Source organism: Cydia strobilella, chromosome 6, assembly GCF_947568885.1.
Source record: "Cydia strobilella chromosome 6, ilCydStro3.1, whole genome shotgun sequence".
Lineage (NCBI taxonomy): Eukaryota > Metazoa > Arthropoda > Insecta > Lepidoptera > Tortricidae > Cydia > Cydia strobilella.
This window is the reverse complement of record NC_086046.1, coordinates 21,428,605-21,449,193: the sequence shown is the minus strand read 5'-3', so window position 1 is coordinate 21,449,193 and position 20,589 is coordinate 21,428,605. Positions and strand designations below refer to the sequence as shown.

The 20,589-nt window shown below is 46.7% G+C and overlaps 1 protein-coding gene across 1 annotated transcript in view; it reads right to left on the bottom strand.

Annotated features, from left to right (window-relative positions):
• Positions 1-20,589, bottom strand: part of LOC134742311 (intermembrane lipid transfer protein Vps13D) — an 87,117-nt gene that overhangs the window by 27,546 nt on the left and 38,982 nt on the right. Inside the window, exons 31-47 of the mRNA XM_063675362.1 lie at positions 18,656-18,853; positions 18,055-18,190; positions 17,225-17,510; positions 16,730-16,892; positions 14,286-14,484; positions 11,253-11,420; positions 10,548-10,714; positions 9,374-9,535; positions 8,223-8,347; positions 7,263-7,400; positions 6,122-6,281; positions 3,744-3,914; positions 2,328-2,430; positions 1,494-1,630; positions 1,119-1,463; positions 659-1,015; positions 205-555 (exon numbers count right to left, since the gene is read on the bottom strand). Coding sequence (XP_063531432.1) covers positions 205-555; positions 659-1,015; positions 1,119-1,463; positions 1,494-1,630; positions 2,328-2,430; positions 3,744-3,914; positions 6,122-6,281; positions 7,263-7,400; positions 8,223-8,347; positions 9,374-9,535; positions 10,548-10,714; positions 11,253-11,420; positions 14,286-14,484; positions 16,730-16,892; positions 17,225-17,510; positions 18,055-18,190; positions 18,656-18,853 — 3,366 coding nt within the window. The remainder of the gene's footprint in view (positions 1-204; positions 556-658; positions 1,016-1,118; positions 1,464-1,493; positions 1,631-2,327; positions 2,431-3,743; positions 3,915-6,121; positions 6,282-7,262; positions 7,401-8,222; positions 8,348-9,373; positions 9,536-10,547; positions 10,715-11,252; positions 11,421-14,285; positions 14,485-16,729; positions 16,893-17,224; positions 17,511-18,054; positions 18,191-18,655; positions 18,854-20,589) is intronic.

Below are 20,589 nucleotides of genomic sequence, written 5' to 3'. Positions count from 1 at the left end.
AGTATTATACCTGCACGGCCCGCAGCGGCCACACGGCGGAGGGCTGCGGCGGCGGCGCCAGCAGGCGAGCGCCCGCGCCCGCGCCGGCCCGCATGTGTAAACTATACCTGCACGGCCCGCAGCGGCCACACGGCGGAGGGCTGCGGCGGCGGCGCCAGCAGGCGAGCGCCCGCGCCCGCGCCGGCCCGCATGTGTAAACTATACCTGCACGGCCCGCAGCGGCCACACGGCGGAGGGCTGCGGCGGCGGCGCGCGCAGCGGCAGCCAGCGCGGCGCCAGCAGACGCGCGCCCGCGCCCGCGCCCGCGCCGGCCCGCATGTGTAAACTATACCTGCACGGCCCGCAGCGGCCACACGGCGGAGGGCTGCGGCGGCGGCGCCAGCAGGCGAGCGCCCGCGCCCGCGCCGGCCCGCATGTGTAAACTATACCTGCACGGCCCGCAGCGGCCACACGGCGGAGGGCTGCGGCGGCGGCGCGCGCAGCGGCAGCCAGCGCGGCGCCAGCAGGCGAGCGCCCGCGCCCGCGCCCGCGCCCGCGCCGGCCCGCATGTGTAAACTATACCTGCACGGCCCGCAGCGGCCACACGGCGGAGGGCTGCGGCGGCGGCGCCAGCAGGCGAGCGCCCGCGCCCGCGCCGGCCCGCATGTGTAAACTATACCTGCACGGCCCGCAGCGGCCACACGGCGGAGGGCTGCGGCGGCGGCGCGCGCAGCGGCAGCCAGCGCGGCGCCAGCAGGCGAGCGCCCGCGCCCGCGCCCGCGCCCGCGCCGGCCCGCATGTGTAAACTATACCTGCACGGCCCGCAGCGGCCACACGGCGGAGGGCTGCGGCGGCGGCGCCAGCAGGCGAGCGCCCGCGCCCGCGCCGGCCCGCATGTGTAAACTATACCTGCACGGCCCGCAGCGGCCACACGGCGGAGGGCTGCGGCGGCGGCGCGCGCAGCGGCAGCCAGCGCGGCGCCAGCAGGCGAGCGCCCGCGCCCGCGCCCGCGCCCGCGCCGGCCCGCATGTGTAAACTATACCTGCACGGCCCGCAGCGGCCACACGGCGGAGGGCTGCGGCGGCGGCGCCAGCAGGCGAGCGCCCGCGCCCGCGCCGGCCCGCATGTGTAAACTATACCTGCACGGCCCGCAGCGGCCACACGGCGGAGGGCTGCGGCGGCGGCGCGCGCAGCGGCAGCCAGCGCGGCGCCAGCAGGCGAGCGCCCGCGCCCGCGCCCGCGCCCGCGCCGGCCCGCATGTGTAAACTATACCTGCACGGCCCGCAGCGGCCACACGGCGGAGGGCTGCGGCGGCGGCGCCAGCAGGCGAGCGCCCGCGCCGGCCCGCATGTGTAAACTATACCTGCACGGCCCGCAGCGGCCACACGGCGGAGGGCTGCGGCGGCGGCGCGCGCAGCGGCAGCCAGCGCGGCGCCAGCAGACGCGCGCCCGCGCCCGCGCCCGCGCCGGCCCGCATGTGTAAACTATACCTGCACGGCCCGCAGCGGCCACACGGCGGAGGGCTGCGGCGGCGGCGCGCGCAGCGGCAGCCAGCGCGGCGCCAGCAGACGAGCGCCCGCGCCCGCGCCGGCCCGCATGTGTAAACTGTTCGCTGGTGCATCTGCCTCTACTGTTTCCTCCTCTGTTTTTCCTAAAAATACCATTTTCAGTCTTTATACGAACTTCTAACGTGCTTCCTTGTTATGAGAAAGAATGTAAAAGGAATTATCGATTAGACCAGGGCTCAGCCAACTTTTGAATAGAAGTGCCAACCACACAGGACACAACTACCCACGGTAGAAATCATAAGTTTTAGCAAAGAGGATATAATAAGATAGAGCGGTACTGTCATAGTAAATTTTGTAACCGCTGTAAATTCACTGCCATCTATCGACATACTTTAAAACTAAAAATGAATATTTATAAAAATACGTTAAAATGTATTTAAATATGGATAAATGATTTTTTTATTTGCATTAATTATTTTTATATGATTTTGACCCATGTTCTTTCACTGATATGCGTTAAAATTATAAATAACAAACGAAACCGTCAACGCCCTCTATACGAGAGTAGGCCAAAACTAGTGGCGCCCTCTGATCGAGAATCAAATTTACGTGATTTTCGAGGCACGTTTTTTCGTTAGACTGTATCCATATATTACGGAGTTATATCTATCTTTGGTTTTAGCACAGTAGAATATCAAAGAGGCACAAAAGTTATATTTCATCGGTTTTGCTACTTAGTCCTCCGGACCGATTCTAAGCACTTTTCGATTATTTCCTGGACTAACAGTTTTAACTGGACTAACAATTAGAAACAAGGATCACTTAAACACCGTGTCTTACCTGACAAAGCAGCGCGGACTTGCGCCGGTAGCGACTGTATCATCGACGCGAACATGCGCATGTCGTGGTACGACAATCGCAGGTTCAACGTGCCCGTTGATATCTGAAATTAAAGTAATTTAATTCGTTTTTTACTAAGATCAATACTCTGCACTTTTCTTTCACTTTGCTCAATACGAGTTGCATGCAATTTTCGTTACATTGCGGTATTCAGTAAATCGACTGAATTTTTTGTATTGTACTTAGTAATGTATAGAATAGTTCTCGTGCTGTGCAAACGGGGCCTTTGAATTTTATAACTAAATCTAGTTAAATAGATAGGAAATGAGCAATTTATCACAATAAATATAAAACTAAAAAAAATATGGGAATAATAAAAAATACAAGAATAATAATAACAAGTTAAAATTACGATGCACTTACAGATACAGGTTTGCTAATAAAGGCCGTTAGCTTATCGCGTCTGGATATATTATAGGGAGGTTATGATATTGATGTAGATAAAATGTATTGTTATGGTGACCTATAATATATACAAGACTTCAGTTTTAAAAAAAAACTTCTAAATAGGAAAAAAATTATGGTACCATTCGATTCCTTACATTTTATTAAAAAATATATTGTATGGCAACAATATACATAAACGCATTATTTCACCGACAAAACCGCAATCTCCTTGTTTTCCACAGCTTCTAAGCAATAGCGACGTTACATGGTGACGTCACGATGTAATGCCAATTTGTTAGAAGCGTTTCGTCAGTAAAGTGCAGGTGCCACTGTGACCATCATTTGTGACTGTTGTATTGCTTTAAGACAATGGGTCCCATACAGACATTTGAGCCTCAAAACAAACCTGATCGACTGATACCTTAAGGCCGTTCCATCGGTTTGCCGCTGTCTTTGTCACATTTCGCAAGAAAGAACGGGAAAGAACATACCCGCCAAGTGTCAAGTTTGATCGAATTTTGTCGTTTTTTATTTATTTTAAAAACGTTACCTTACAATATCGAAATTCTAAAGCTATGAAATTACTATTTATGTTAAGATTGTTTTTTCTTCTTTTTTTGTTTATAGTATCACATAATAAATAACCGAGTAAAGTAGGATTAAAAGTCCGAGTTAGAGGTTACTTTGGGAATTAATTGTATCGAGCGAAGTGTCATAATTCGTGTATCGGAAGCTATGTTGTTAAAGATAATATAGTCAAGAACTACATATATTTTTTCCACGTCTACGAATATCAACGCCTCTTAGAAAAACATGATCATATGTAAATAAATAAATAATAAATATAAGGAGATTTTTCGCCTTCTGGCTCAGGGAACCGCCTTAATACAAATAGGTGGAATACTCTATTGCCACAATGTGTACCATCGATGAATTATATGGTTACAAAGAAGATAATATAATAGTTACGTGTAGCGAGCGGTCCTTGTGCAGCGCGACCGTGAGCGCGGCGGGGTCGACGATAGCGAGCGCGGTCTCCTCCTCCAGCCCGAGCACGCAGGAGAACACTTCTAGCTCGTTCAGCTCGCAGGATACAGGCTTCGCTGCGTCCGCGACGCGGTATGTGATCACCGTCGTACTCTGAACAACAAAATCAAGCCATTCAGGTATTATTAGGGTTCCGTAGCCAAATGGCAAAAAACGGAACCCTTATAGATTTGTCATGTCTGTCTGTCTGTCCGTCCGTATGTCACAGCCACTTTTCTCTGAAACTATAAGAACTATACTGTTGAAACTTGGTAAGTAGATGTATTCTGTGAACCGCATTAAGATTTTCACACAAAAATAAAAAATAAACAATAAATTATGGGGGCTCCCCATACTTGAAACTAAAACTCGAAAATTTTTTTTTCATTAAACCCATACGTGTGGGGTATCTATAGATAGGTCTTCAAAAATGATATTGAGGTTTCTAATATATTTTTTTTCTAAAATGAATAGTTTGCGCGAGAGACACTTCCAAAGTGGTAAAATGTGTCCCCCCCCCTGTAACTTCTAAAATAAGAGAATAATAAAACTGAAAAAAATATATGATGTACATTACCATGCAAACTTCCACCGAAAATTGGTTTGAACGAGATCTGGTAAGTTAATACGTCATAAATCGTAACCCGCAATTTACCTTTCACTCACGTTTCGCATAAAAAATACATTGTTAAAATTATTAATGTACGGAACCCTCGGTGCGCGAGTCTGACTCGCACTTGGCCGGTTTTTTTATTTTATTTATTTAGAACACAAACAGTCATAATAAAAAAAATACATTTATTTAATAATATGTTGTACACAATGTACAAAAATTAAGATGATACAAACAGACCTGGAGGTTCATAAAAACAATATTAATAAAATAAAAAGGTAGGTAAGAACAACGTAGTAGTTTAAGAATACATAACTAACTAACAGAATTACTAAAAAAATTTACGTCTACTAGCATTTTTAGACTAGTGTTAAAGTCTCACCAATCATCATCAAATAAAGGATTTAATACAATAAAACAGACATAACTTGGAAAACTCTACCAGGCGACGCCATTACGGCGATGGCTATCTGTCAGTCCTTCCCGCGCTATAGTGATGTGTCCATTCAATTCAATTCAATTCAATTATTTATTCATAAAATTTTACATTTTATACGTCCGTCAGTTTACGATTACACATTACATTACATATTAAATATACATTAAACAACTATTACTATTACAACCTAAATACTTATTTACAAAAAGAATTCGTCAATGGTGTACAATGCATCTTTGACTAATTTTGTTTTCATTTTCCGTACAAATGAAGCATAACTCGGGGCCTGCTTTATTGCCGGAGGGATCTTATTATAAATCTTTGGACCAATGAAGTTAAGGCATTTTTTAGTTTTAGCCAGTCGTGTGTGTGGCAAGCTCAGGTCATTCCCAATACCGATTGTTGAGCAGTACTCGCGAAAGCCTCATTATCGGTTATTACTAGACAAGGAATTATTAAAAGGGATATCGAACAAATATTTATTATAATATACCTATATATTATTTCAACAAAGTGAAAATTATTCAAAATAGATATCCTACCGACTGCGCCATATAGTATTTTAGTATTTTAATTAAACTCAGGTTGAAGGAAGATTTACTATTTTATTCGATTTAAAAATGATTACAGCAAGAACATATCGTGATGATTGGGTCAAAGAAGGCGTTGTCGTATATTTGACAATATGTACATATCATTTTTAGGGTTCCGTAACCAAAGGGTAAAAACGGGACCCTATTATTAAGACTCCGCTGTCTGTCTGTCCGTCTGTCACCAAGCTGTATCTAATGAACCGTGATAGCTAGACAGGTGAAATATTGACAGATGATATATTTCTGTTGCCGCTATAACAACAAATACTAAAAACAGAATAAAATAAATATTTAAGTGGGGCTCCCATACAACAAACGTGATTTTTTTTGCCGTTCTGGTAATGGTACGGAACCCCTCGTGCGCGAGTCCGACTCGCACTTGGCCGGTTTTTTTAAAGATGCGCTCGGAAACGTCTATATTTTTAAAAATGTTCTAATTTAGTTCGAATACAATCATCATAGCTACATACAACCGACGACCGGTCTGGCCTAGTGGGTAGTGACCCTGCCTGCGAAGCCGATGGTCCTTTGTTCGAATCCCGGTAAGGGCATTTATTTGTGTGAGGAGCACAGATATTCGTTCCTGAGTCATGGGTGTTTTCTATGTATTTAAGTAATTATATAATTTATTTATACAAAAGGCAACCCACTCCTCCTATTTGAAGTGTATACTGACCTTGAGTATCACAGCGTTGGTGTCCCATATGGACGCGTCCTCAACCAGTACCAGCTGCGAGTCTGTGACGTTCAGCTTGAGCTCCACTTGTCCATCGTGGCCTGTACCGGCGGTACCAACTGCTCCCATTTGTCTTAGCGATGCGGACAGAGCCTCTTCTCTGAGAAAATATGATAAAATCCATACTAATCCATACTAATATTATAAATGCGAAAGTCTGTCTGTCTGTCTTTCTGTGTGTTACCTCTTCACGCTTAAACCGCTGAACCGATTTAGTTGAAATTTGGTATACAGATAGTTTAAGTCCCGGGGAAGGACATAGGATACTTTTTATCCCAGAACTCGCCCCTCAAGGGGGTGAAAAGGGGGGTGGAAATTTGTATGGGGAATCAATAACCGCGGAACCGATTTAGATGAAACTTGGTATGGGGATAGTTTGAGCTGTGGTAAAGGATATAGAATAACTTTTATCCCCGAAATCATCCCTTAAGGGTGTAAACAATGGGGTGGAATTGTATAGTGTGGACCAATTTGGGGGTGAAAAAAGGATGGATTAAAAAGCAGATTTGTTTAAAAATTAGGGTACCCAAATTACTAATTCCACGCAGACGAAGTCGCGGGCAAAAGCTAGTAATATTATAAATGCGAAAGTCTGTCTGTCTGTCTTTCTGTCTGTGTGTTCCCTCTTCACGCTTAAACCGCTGAATCGATTTAGATGAAATTTGCCATAGAGATAGGTTGAGTTCCTGAGAAGGACATAGGATAGTTTTTATCCCGAAAATCATCCCTTAAGAAAGTAAAAAGCCGGGTGGAATTGAGATAATTAATTAAGTGCCTGCCAATTTGTGTGCATTATATGGTCAAATTGAATGATTGCTATGAGTATTTTTCCAGGCGCTATACTTACTTTAGCTGCTGTTACTAAGTCCACGCAAACGAAGTCGCGGGCAAAAGCTAGTATGAAATAAAACTCATTAAAATGATAACAGAACTGTCCAGGCTAATGAAGGCGAGTCAAAGCTAATTTGCCTGCCTTGTTTAGTTTTTTCACGCGTATTCTAGGTACAATAATTAACTTTGACTTGGACACTTTAGGACATCAAGGGGGGAAAATAGTTTCAGTTTTAGCATAGGCACTTACAAATGCTGCTGGTCAGGGTCGCAAGGTGGCAAAGGTAGTTGCATGATGAACTGGTTCGCCGCTTCCCACCAATCCAGAATGGCCATCAGTCGCATGTTGTTCACTAATATCGTGTACGCTGATGAATCGCCGCGTTTTCTAAAAAATAAACGTTTAAACCAGATTGCAAGCAAGGTGAAATTATCAAAGGCGGCCTCTGTGTCGTATAGAGCGCAACAAATGCCGATGTAAGAGACTCTCTAATTAGGGTTCCGTACCCAAAGGGTAAAAACGGGACCCTATTACTTAAGACTTCGCTGTCTGTCTGTCTGTCCGTCTGTCACCAGGCTGTGACTAATGAACCGTGATAGCAATGACGAACGAATTAACAATGATGAAAACAGAATAAAATAAATATTTAAGTGGGGCTCCCATACAACAAACGTGATTTTTCTTGCCGTTTTTTGCGTAATGGTACGGAACCCTTCGTGCGCGAGTCCGACTCGCACTTGGCCGGTTTTCTTTAAGAAGCTGCGGACCGCAATTGCCGAGTTAAGAACCTTTTACAACCCTCCCGTCGAAACCCTCTTAGCAGTGATCCATTTCATTCATTACACCCAATATACTTATTTGTTGTCTACATATGACAAGTAAATATTTCGAACAGGAGGAATTAAAAAACCAGCCAAGTGCGAGTCGGACTCGCGCACGAAGGGTTTCGTTTTACGGAAAAAATAGCAAAAAAATCACGTTTGTTGTATGAGAGCCCCATTTAAATATTTATATTATTCTGTTTTTAGTATTTGTTGTTATAGCGGCAACAGAAATACATCATCTGTGAAAATTTCAATTGCCTAGCTATCACAGTTCATGAGATACAGCCTGGTGACAGACAGACAGACGGACAGACGGACAGCGGAGTATTAGTAATAGGGTCCCGTTTTTGCCCTTTGGGTACGGAACCCTAAAAAGTAATTGTACCTCGCGTGAACTTCAGCCTGCACGCTGTGGCGATGGTCCGCCATGGGCTGCACGATGTGCGTGAACACGTTGCCTCGCCTGTTGGCCGGCTCGTTCACGTAGCGCGTGTCGCTCACGAGGATCTCCTAGGAAAACAAACAGTAACAAGGGTTACACACATACTGTATTCCATACATTTCGATTTAGATTTATTATGTAATCTGTATATATAAATACAGATTACATTATAAATTGCAGGCATAATCAATAAAGTATCAATTTAAAAATTAAATAATTAAAGGATACTAGTAGGTATATCAAAATAATGTCAAGATAGTATCTACTGTAGAGGATCGTCATAATCTATACATCGTTCATAAATTCACTAACATAATACAACGGTCTATTAAACAAAAAATCTCTTAAATACAACTTTTAATCAACCCTCGCTGAAGACAGGGCTCCCAACAAGGAACTGTTCCCGTACTGAATTTGCTTGGTGATAACCGGGAATTCACGGTTCCAGGCCGGATTTTAGAAAACCAGTCGCGGGAGCGCATCCTACTCCCAACCTATTAACCTGTCAGTGGTAGTCATGGTCGTCAATCAAAAACAAAACAAACAAAATTCTTTTCACCTCAGCAGCTCGAACAAGCCTATTTTAGTCACTCCCTTGAGAGAAGAAAGTGCGACTTTCATCACTCCAGGTAGTGAAGAAAGTGCGACTTTCTTCACTCCAGGGAGTGACACAAAGTAGCTTTTTAATTCAGTGAAGGCCATGAACTGCCACTTCATACTTTTATTACTTTTTTTTTCTGTATTATTCTGTGTAATTCGAAATACATTTTACCCTTTAATATGTTCTCACTACTGAGGTAAAAAATTATGTGTGCAACACGAGAGCAAAGTTATTTTACATCTCGTGTTTTTGAGTCCCTCGCTACTCTCAAGATTCAAACTAAGAATCACTCGCTTCGCTCGTGATTCAATTATAAAATCTTTCTCCTTCTCGGGATTCAAAATAAACACTCGCAAGAAAAACCAACTTTCCTCTCTTGTTGCACAAATAACTATTTATTTGCATAATATATGGATCATTTTAGTTATTGGAAGCAAGTTCTAGGGAACCTAATGAATTACGAAACATCTCGATATAAAGGATCGAGACTTACCTGAGAAACCAGGTCGATATCCTGGCTCAGGTCGGAGTACGTCTCAAGCAGCAGACGGGACTTGATGAAGTTGATGCAAGCCAACGAGGAGACGCCATGCTCTGGCTCCAATTCAACAGTAACATCCAGGAGGTCCAGCTTGATCGATGATGTTGTCCACACCTGAGAACCAGTAAAAAACATCATTGGATGCTTTGAATTCTATAAATTTAGTTTAGGGCCAATTGCACCACAATTGACAGACTAAGCATCGTCTCTCAGCAGTAAAGTGTGAAATTTTCCGTGCAATAATTTTTAATTTTAAAATGTTACAAGTCTTTTAGACCCATAATATTGTCTTCGGTTACCGCGATAGTTACTCATGAAATAAAACTATAAAAACGGATATATTGACGCGTATATTGAATTTATAATACATCCTGACGTTTCGAACTTTTTACAGCGTTCGTGGTCAACGGGTGACTCACCCGCGTAGACCCTTTGGACCCGGGTATGTCCTTAAACTACGTCCGGACCCGGGTATGTCTTTAAACTACGTCCGAAAGAGAGGTATGGGCACTGTGAATGACATCTCGCTTTGTGTTTGGCACAGGAAAGCGGATGTCATTCCAGATCTAGAGCAGAGCCCAACTGGGGAGGTACCTCCACCTTACAGAAAACCGCAGCCAAATAACACTAGACCCTACTCATAGTGTTGTGTTCCCGCCGGTGAGTAAGGTTGCCAGAGCTCAACGAGGGTGCGGTGTTAGGGTCGGCAACGCGCATGTAACTCCTCTGGAGTTGCAGGCGTACATAGGCTATGGAGGCTGCTTAATATCAGGCGGGCCGCGCCGGTTTGCCACCGACGTAGTATAAAAAAAAAGTCTTTCTTAGAAAGAACTCGTCTAAAAGAAGACTTACACAATTTCGGCTTCTAAATATCACTTGAGTCTTAACTAGGTGAAGTCTTGTTTTGAATTGTTGCCATCTTCTTCTTCTTAATAATTTTCTACAATTTCTTGTCGGACTATATGTACAATATGCATGTCATTTGTAAATAAGTTTTTATTAATATTCGTTTACATATAGGAAACTATAGGTCTATTACTAGAAAAATGTTACTTTATATACTCATCTGTTTTATAAGACTGTTTGTTTCTTAATAAAAAAAAAGTCTTTAAAGACCGTACTGAACCTGTTCATGGTGCGGTGCCGTCGTGGCCGGGAGCGGGACGTGTGGGGGCAGGTCGGCCACACATTCGCCCAGGTTGTGTGTTAACACGCCCCGCACTAATCTGTACTGCGCAGGGTCCAGCGCGCATTGTAACGTCGCTAACGTGCCCTGCACGGTCATGTCCGGGACTGCAAGAAAATAATCAGCTAAAGAAACGATTAAGTTCAGATTGAACTAATAGGCTAGATGACAAATTATGATCGATCAGGTTTATTTTTAGGATCAAATGTCTATATTGGACCTATTGCATTAAAGCAATACAAAAGTCAGAAAGTTAGTCGAAGCCCGACAGTCGTACTTCACTCGCGAAACGCTTCTAACAAAACGATAAGTGAACGTGACGTCAAGTTCACCGAGAGCCCATTTTGAATGTATGGACAAAATAAGAAAATTGCGTTTTTGTCGGTGAAATATTGCGTTTTTGTATATAGTCGTACAATATTTTTTTGGATAAAATGTAAGGAATCGAATGGTAACCTTACTTTTTTCCTTTTTGGAAGTTGAAAATTACTTAGATTTTAAAACTTTCAAGTCCTATATTTTTGTAAGCAACTGTACATAATTTAATGTATCAGTTGCATAAACTAGTATATTTAAATTGAAAGTGAAGTAATAAGAGGCGGCCACAGTCCACAGTACACAGTACACAGTACACAGTACACGTACCGTTGTGCGTGTCGCTGAGGTTGCGCTCGGCGCGCAGCAGCAGGCGCGCCGGCGCGGACAGCAGCGGCGCGCCGCGGCGGCGCACGCGCAGCCCGCGCCCGCCGCGCGCGCACCACACGCTCAGCTGCTCCAGCCGGATCGAGCGCACGTCCAGGACCTCGAGGTAGCCTGAAACGAAAATCTCGCTCACCGATGTGACGAAAGAAACTTATCATAATTAGCCTCATGCATGAAGTTTATATTTGAACGAAATATGTTTTATTCGGATGTTTGTTACCGTTATATCATGTTACAAATGCATTTCCGTTTTTAAATTACCATTTAATCACTTAAAATTATAAATAAAAAGTACAAAAATTTGCCCGCGAAAAGCTAGTGAGCGAAATGCTCGAAACGCCACGTGACGTCACGCGTTCGACAGATTAGTGTCATTAGTAGCAAACGTCAGTTGGGCCGCGCAACGCGTGACGTCATCACGCTCTGTCGAATTCGCGCCAAATATTATGAGCGTTTCAACCGCTCAAACATTTTCAACATTTTAAATATTTTTTAATAAAATAATGTTAAGGTTTACAAAAGTATTTTTATCATTTCCGGTGTTCCAACGATATAAATTATGAATCCAAAAATAAAAATAAATTCATTCATGGAGCTAATTTGCGTGGAATAACAGGTGGAAAAATCGTCTCACCTCTTCTTTAACCTATTTCAGTGCCCCCGCTAGGTAAAGGCAGCCCCGAACCTCCAACGGAGAACGAACTTTTTTAATTACCAAAACGGATAATTCCTTTTTTTCCAGTACAATTTCTCAGAACTCTCCAAAACTTTTGGATTCGATTAATGCTTTTAAACTTTATTTCAAAGTGATACTGTTCAATTTAACGTAATTTCTGACACCCTTATGTCCGTTAATGGCTGAACACTCACCAGCGTCAGGATCTGTCCTCGTGCTGACAGTGTCAGCATCCCCCGCCTTCCTAAAGCAGTTGTCTATGGTGAGCTCCGTCAGCTCGGCGCGCAGTGCGCCGCGGCTCCAACACTCACCAGCGTCAGGATCTGTCCTCGTGCTGACAGTGTCAGCATCCCCCGCCTTCCTAAAGCAGTTGTCTATGGTGAGCTCCGTCAGCTCGGCGCGCAGTGCGCCGCGGCTCCAACACTCACCAGCGTCAGGATCTGTCCTCGTGCTGACAGTGTCAGCATCCCCCGCCTTCCTAAAGCAGTTGTCTATGGTGAGCTCCGTCAGCTCGGCGCGCAGTGCGCCGCGGCTCCAATACTCACCAGCGTCAGGATCTGTCCTCGTGCTGACAGTGTCAGCATCCCCCGCCTTCCTAAAGCAGTTGTCTATGGTGAGCTCCGTCAGCTCGGCGCGCAGTGCGCCGCGGCTCCAATACTCACCAGCGTCAGGATCTGTCCTCGTGCTGACAGTGTCAGCATCCCCCGCCTTCCTAAAGCAGTTGTCTATGGTGAGCTCCGTCAGCTCGGCGCGCAGTGCGCCGCGGCTCCAACACTCACCAGCGTCAGGATCTGTCCTCGTGCTGACAGTGTCAGCATCCCCCGCCTTCCTAAAGCAGTTGTCTATGGTGAGCTCCGTCAGCTCGGCGCGCAGTGCGCCGCGGCTCCAACACTCACCAGCGTCAGGATCTGTCCTCGTGCTGACAGTGTCAGCATCCCCCGCCTTCCTAAAGCAGTTGTCTATGGTGAGCTCCGTCAGCTCGGCGCGCAGTGCGCCGCGGCTCCAATACTCACCAGCGTCAGGATCTGTCCTCGTGCTGACAGTGTCAGCATCCCCCGCCTTCCTAAAGCAGTTGTCTATGGTGAGCTCCGTCAGCTCGGCGCGCAGTGCGCCGCGGCTCCAATACTCACCAGCGTCAGGATCTGTCCTCGTGCTGACAGTGTCAGCATCCCCCGCCTTCCTAAAGCAGTTGTCTATGGTGAGCTCCGTCAGCTCGGCGCGCAGTGCGCCGCGGCTCCAACACTCACCAGCGTCAGGATCTGTCCTCGTGCTGACAGTGTCAGCATCCCCCGCCTTCCTAAAGCAGTTGTCTATGGTGAGCTCCGTCAGCTCGGCGCGCAGTGCGCCGCGGCTCCAACACTCACCAGCGTCAGGATCTGTCCTCGTGCTGACAGTGTCAGCATCCCCCGCCTTCCTAAAGCAGTTGTCTATGGTGAGCTCCGTCAGCTCGGCGCGCAGTGCGCCGCGGCTCCAACACTCACCAGCGTCAGGATCTGTCCTCGTGCTGACAGTGTCAGCATCCCCCGCCTTCCTAAAGCAGTTGTCTATGGTGAGCTCCGTCAGCTCGGCGCGCAGTGCGCCGCGGCTCCAACACTCACCAGCGTCAGGATCTGTCCTCGTGCTGACAGTGTCAGCATCCCCCGCCTTCCTAAAGCAGTTGTCTATGGTGAGCTCCGTCAGCTCGGCGCGCAGTGCGCCGCGGCTCCAACACTCACCAGCGTCAGGATCTGTCCTCGTGCTGACAGTGTCAGCATCCCCCGCCTTCCTAAAGCAGTTGTCTATGGTGAGCTCCGTCAGCTCGGCGCGCAGTGCGCCGCGGCTCCAACACTCACCAGCGTCAGGATCTGTCCTCGTGCTGACAGTGTCAGCATCCCCCGCCTTCCTAAAGCAGTTGTCTATGGTGAGCTCCGTCAGCTCGGCGCGCAGTGCGCCGCGGCTCCAACACTCACCAGCGTCAGGATCTGTCCTCGTGCTGACAGTGTCAGCATCCCCCGCCTTCCTAAAGCAGTTGTCTATGGTGAGCTCCGTCAGCTCGGCGCGCAGTGCGCCGCGGCTCCAACACTCACCAGCGTCAGGATCTGTCCTCGTGCTGACAGTGTCAGCATCCCCCGCCTTCCTAAAGCAGTTGTCTATGGTGAGCTCCGTCAGCTCGGCGCGCAGTGCGCCGCGGCTCCAACACTCACCAGCGTCAGGATCTGTCCTCGTGCTGACAGTGTCAGCATCCCCCGCCTTCCTAAAGCAGTTGTCTATGGTGAGCTCCGTCAGCTCGGCGCGCAGTGCGCCGCGGCTCCAACACTCACCAGCGTCAGGATCTGTCCTCGTGCTGACAGTGTCAGCATCCCCCGCCTTCCTAAAGCAGTTGTCTATGGTGAGCTCCGTCAGCTCGGCGCGGAGTGCGCCGCGGCTCCGGCCGGACACGGGCAGCACGATGACGGGGGAGATGCAGCGCACGGACAGACGCTGACGGCTTGTTGGTGACACGCCGACTGATACTGATACCTGAGAACAATGTTTTAATTGTATCATATTGTCACATTACATTCAAAGACAGTACGGTACTTGTAACTTGCGATCTTGTAAAGCATGCTGCGATATTTGAAAGATACTCGATTTTGATCTCGATTTGAGATTGGACGCCGCCCTAATTTCAATCGGAACGGAGGCTGGATGTTGCCACCTGCATGCAAGCCAAATACCTAGGGTCAAGCGGCAAGAGTGTTGTGACGATCGCGAGGACATAGTGAGTGCAGTATGCTTGACTTCGTTCGATACAGCCGCCCTACTAGACCTTCAATTGACGACTCCATCTGCGGACTGCCCCGCGCCCCCCGCCCCCGCCCCATCAGCGCGTGCGCAACGAGCGACGAGGCGGGCGGCGCGGGCAGTGCACGACGTACAACCGCCGCGGACACGAGCGCCTGAGGAAGGATTCCTGAAGAATCCGAAACATGTCGCCAAAAGCGACTAAAAATAATAGTGAAACCGTATTGCTCTAAATATTTTGATACTCGATTTATTAACAAGCACTTTATTATTTTAATTACCAATTTTTATTTTTATTATTACCAGTCGGCCATTTATATCTAAACCTATGCTAGACGCCAACAAGAGCGAGACGGCTAGGTTAGATAGAGACCGCATATTAGGTTGCGTTCACCAATGGATACATTCTCACACATGCGATTCAGAATAATTTATATTGCACCTACTTTATCATTATTATGAAATAAATAAATCTCGTGTGTATATAACACGCGGTTACGCCAATTAAAAAATCTGTGGATTTATATTTGCATCAAAGTCAGACAACTTTGAAGTGATAGTTTTTAGGGTTCCGTACCTCAAAAGGAAAAAACGAAACCCTTATAGGATCACTCGTGCGTCTGTCTGTCTGTCTGTCCGTCTGTCTGTCTGTCCGTCTGTCACAGCCTATTTTCTCCGAAACTACTGGACCAATTAAGTTGAATTTTGGTATACATATGTACGTTTGTGACCCAAAGACGGACATGTAACGCAAACAAATTAATTTTAAATATGGGGGCCACTTTTGGGGGGTAAATGAGAAAATTAAAAAATAAAGTTTTTCAGACTACATCGTGTTATATATCAAATGAAAGAGCTCATTGTGAGAATCTCAATTTTTTTTTTATAATTTTAGAATAAATAATTTAGAAGTTATTCAAGAAAATAGGCAAAAAATTACCACCCCCCCCCCCCCTTTATCTCCGAAACTACTGGGCCAAAAATTTTGAAAAAAATACACAAAATAGATCTTTACCTATAGATCACCGGAAAACCTATTAGAAATGTGCAGTCAAGCGTGAGTCGGACTTAATTACTTAGTTTTTGATCCGACCCCTACGGGTTTTTAAAGACATTTCGCATAAAAAATACATTGTTTATAAATTGTGTAATGTACGGAACCCTTCGAACGCGAGTCTGACTCGAACTTAGCCGGTTTTTATTTGAAGCGATATCCCCTCCCCCAGTGCGTGAGGCAAAGAGTATCCAACAGTTCAAATCCAGGCAAAAGTTGTACATGAATCATCAAAAGCAGTTCGAGAATATACACGTGACCAGCCCCGTGAGGGATGCGTTCATGGTTAACTTTTTAGGTAAATACTAATATAATACATATGCTATTCTGTTCCTATATTAAGTACTCCGTAGAAAAATATTGTTACAATTGTTACCTACTAATGTTCTAATCTTAATACCATTCCAATTAGCTGACCAAGGGCGGGTTTAAATCCAGCAAGCTGTACATACCCGCACCTTTTTCATTACTTACACCAATAAAATGTATAGATAAATACTTACCTAATACCTACTTGCTCTTTATACTTAAGATGGACTAATTACCTACCACCTACCTAACCTTTATACTATAACTAAGAAAAGCTGTAAAAAGTAATGAAATAAACTCATTTGTATTTTGTATTTGTATTTAGTTTTTTCAATACATTTTCTGTCTATATCGTTTTTATTGTCTCGTTGGACAAATTATTTTGAATTTTGACACAGTTATAGTTGACTGACGCGTCGGACGCCAGACCGCGCCGAGCCATACTGCATTCAAGGGCAGTGCGGTGCTTCCCCGAATTGTGATATCATGTTAGGACTAGGCATTGACAAACTTTGAAGAAGAGCTAACCCCAGTAGAAATTACAAGTCTTAGGAATCTCAAAGAATCACAAAAGTAAATTTCCGTCTTTGGGGCTTAAGGACGACATTGGTACCATACCTTCTGTCTCGCTTGCACGATGACGCGCCGCAGCTGTCGGAAGTCGTGCGCGAACGCATACAGCTCGTGTATGAACCTCTTTGTATGCACATATGTTGCTGGACCAAGAGCCACGGTGACGGACGTTTCGTAACCGGCTTCCGCCGCTTCTGTCGCGCTGAGTCTGTAGACATGAGTGTTATGTGTAGGTAATAGACTTTAAAAAAGAGGTTTACGTAAATATTATCGACGAAAATTGTATCGTAAGTTGTCACTGCCCTAATAATTGTACCATAATTTTATTTGGGCAAACATCAAAATCAAATATTTAAGGTTTGTCAAGAAAATATATTTAAGTATTTTTATGTGGTAGACAGAAGAAGCTGTATTACCTGCAACATAAAAACAATAACGTTATCTTGTAGCTATTTCTCTCTGCTTATGTTCCAAGTATTGATGTCTAAATAATCACTAAATCTACCTGGTAAATAAAATAATGACTAAAAGTAAACGCACCTCGAATACAATATCTCGAGCGCCTTATCCCCATGCGTCCTCAGCCTATCCCTCCACAGCGGCGCACGCGGCGTCAGATCCGCCAAGTGCAGCCCGCCCACGGCCACGCGTAAAGACCGCGTATGCGCAGAAGCGTGCGCTTGCGCGTTAGCGCGCACCCGCACAGCGCGCGCCGAGCAGACTTCTCCGCGCGCACCCACGAGGACCACGCTGAGAGACCGGATGGACATTTCCGTTTGCGTTGTGCCTTCTTCGGGTGATTGTTCGGATGTTGATACGCTGGTTTCTGGAGGGAAAAACATGTCACTTGAGAATTTGAAATACATTTGAATTGAATACTGATTTAGATAAAATTTGCACGGCCAAAACGGCAAACTAGAATAAACCTTGTTAGCAGTAGCAGTTGGTACATTACAGAGTCCAAAGATAGATATTACTCCGTTGATGGATACAGTCTAAGAAAAAAACGTGCATCGAAAATCACGAAAATTTGATTCTCGATCAGATGGCGCCACTACCTTTGGTCTACTCTAGTATAGAGGGCGTTGACGGTTTCGTTTGTTATTTAACAATTTTAATAGTGAAAGAACATGGGTCAAAATCATATAAAAATAATTAATGCAAATAAAATAAATCATTTATCAATATTTAAATACATTTTATCGTATTTTATAAATCTTAATTTTTAGTTTTAAAGTGTGTCGATAGATGGCAGTGAATTTACTGTGGTTACCTTATTGTGTTTTCTATAAAATCTCTAATTGGCTGCGCTCGACTAATACTCAGGCAGATACTATGCGGCTACTCTGAAGATCAAGGTCACAACTCACCTGCGCTAGGCTGAGGCTCCGATATTTCGTCCGCGTCTTCCCCGGCTACGCCAAAAAAGTCCAACACCGCCACCCAACTGTCTATGCTGACTACTAACTTTAGGCAGTTGAAGCGGACTCGAGTATGGCGGGATATCTGTGGGAACGAGACGGAATAAGGGACATTATTATTATTATTATTATTTATTATTTATTAAGAAACAAACAGTCTTATAAAACAGATGAGTTTATAAAGTAATATTTTTTTAGTAATAGACCTATAGTTTCCTATATGTAAACGAATATTAATAAAAACTTATTACTAAGTACAAAAGACATACATATTGTAGATATAGTCCGACAAGAAATTGTAGAAAATTATTATTAAGAAGATTTTTTTTTTTTTTAGTTCAATTTTATTTAATTTCTACCATTTCATGCCGCACCACATGTGTGACAAGATATATGACGAAATCTTAAATTTAGAATCGGGTATTTTTATCTCAAATTATAAGCGAGAAAAGGACATTTTAGTTTTTCAGTCCAACCTACTTCAAGCGCACCTTGAAAATCAGAACATAGAGTGGGATGTTTTACATTCCAGACACAACATTCCACTCACCCGATTATACAGATCGTGAAAGTTCGAATGCTGCGGGTCTCGTATCCGCACGGTCACGTTGACAAGTCCGTCGCCCGCGCCCTCCTCCGCGTCCGCCTCCGCTTCGGCGTCCGCTGTCTCCGTCTCGACTGCGACGCCGAGCTCGGGTGAGCAGGGTGGGGTGGGGCCACATTTGCTGTCACGTTTGGTGCGGTGATACTACATAGAAAGAACATCATGAAATTGAATCATTTTTACCAACAACTTGGGGCTCGTTTGAGCGTGAAAAGGAGGACACGAACACTGTGTAACACGAGCAGCACGATACTATACCTCTCTGTCTACATTCAGGCCGCTCGGCAGCGACATGGTGCGGCCGAAGTCGGGACACGACTTGGACACGAACACTGTGTGACACGAGCAGCACGATACTATACCTCTCTGTCTACATTCAGGCCGCTCGGCAGCGACATGGTGCGCGCGGCGGGCGGCGCGCGGCCGAGGTCCGGACACGACTTGGACACGAACACTGTGTGACACGAGCAGCACGATACTATACCTCTCTGTCTACATTCAGGCCGCTCGGCAGCGACATGGTGCGCGCGGCGGGCGGCGCGCGGCCGAGGTTTGGACACGACTTGGACACGAACACTGTATGACACGAGCAGCACGATACTATACCTCTCTGTCTACATTCAGGCCGCTCGGCAGCGACATGGTGCGGCCGAAGTCGGGACACGACTTGGACACGAACACTGTGTGACACGAGCAGCACGATACTATACCTCTCTGTCTACATTCAGGCCGCTCGGCAGCGACATGGTGCGCGCGGCGGGCGGCGCGCGGCCGAGGTCCGGACACGACTTGGACACGAACACTGTATGACACGAGCAGCACGATACTATACCTCTCTGTCTACATTCAGGCCGCTCGGCAGCGACATGGTGCGGCCGAAGTCGGGACACGACTTGGACACGAACACTGTGTGACAAGAGCAGCACGATACTATACCTCTCTGTCTACATTCAGGCCGCTCGGCAGCGACATGGTGCGCGCGGCGGGCGGCGCGCGGCCGAAGTCGGGACACGACTTGGACACGAACACTGTGTGACACGAGCAGCACGATACTGTACCTCTCTGTCTACATTCAGGCCGCTCGGCAGCGACATGGTGCGCGCGGCGGGCGGCGCGCGGCCGAAGTCGGGACACGACTTGGACACGAACACTGTGTGACACGAACAGCATGATACTATACCTCTCTGTCTACATTCAGGCCGCTCGGCAGCGACATGGTGCGCGCGGCGGGCGAAGTCGGGACACGACTTGGACACGAACACTGTGTGACACGAGCAGCACGATACTATACCTCTCTGTCTACATTCAGGCCGCTCGGCAGCGACATGGTGCGCGCGGCGGGCGAAGTCGGGACACGACTTGGACACGAACACTGTGTGACACGAGCAGCACGATACTATACCTCTCTGTCTACATTCAGGCCGCTCGGCAGCGACATGGTGCGCGCGGCGGGCGGCGCGCGGCCGAAGTCGGGACACGACTTGGACACGAACACTGTGTGACACGAACAGCATGATACTATACCTCTCTGTCTACATTCAGGCCGCTCGGCAGCGACATGGTGCGCGCGGCGGGCGGCGCGCGGCCGAAGTCGGGACACGACTTGGACACGAACACTGTGTGACACGAACAGCATGATACTATACCTCTCTGTCTACATTCAGGCCGCTCGGCAGCGACATGGTGCGCGCGGCGGGCGAAGTCGGGACACGACTTGGACACGAACACTGTGTGACACGAGCAGCACGATACTATACCTCTCTGTCTACATTCAGGCCGCTCGGCAGCGACATGGTGCGCGCGGCGGGCGGCGCGCGGCCGAAGTCGGGACACGACTTGGACACGAACACTGTGTGACACGAACAGCATGATACTATACC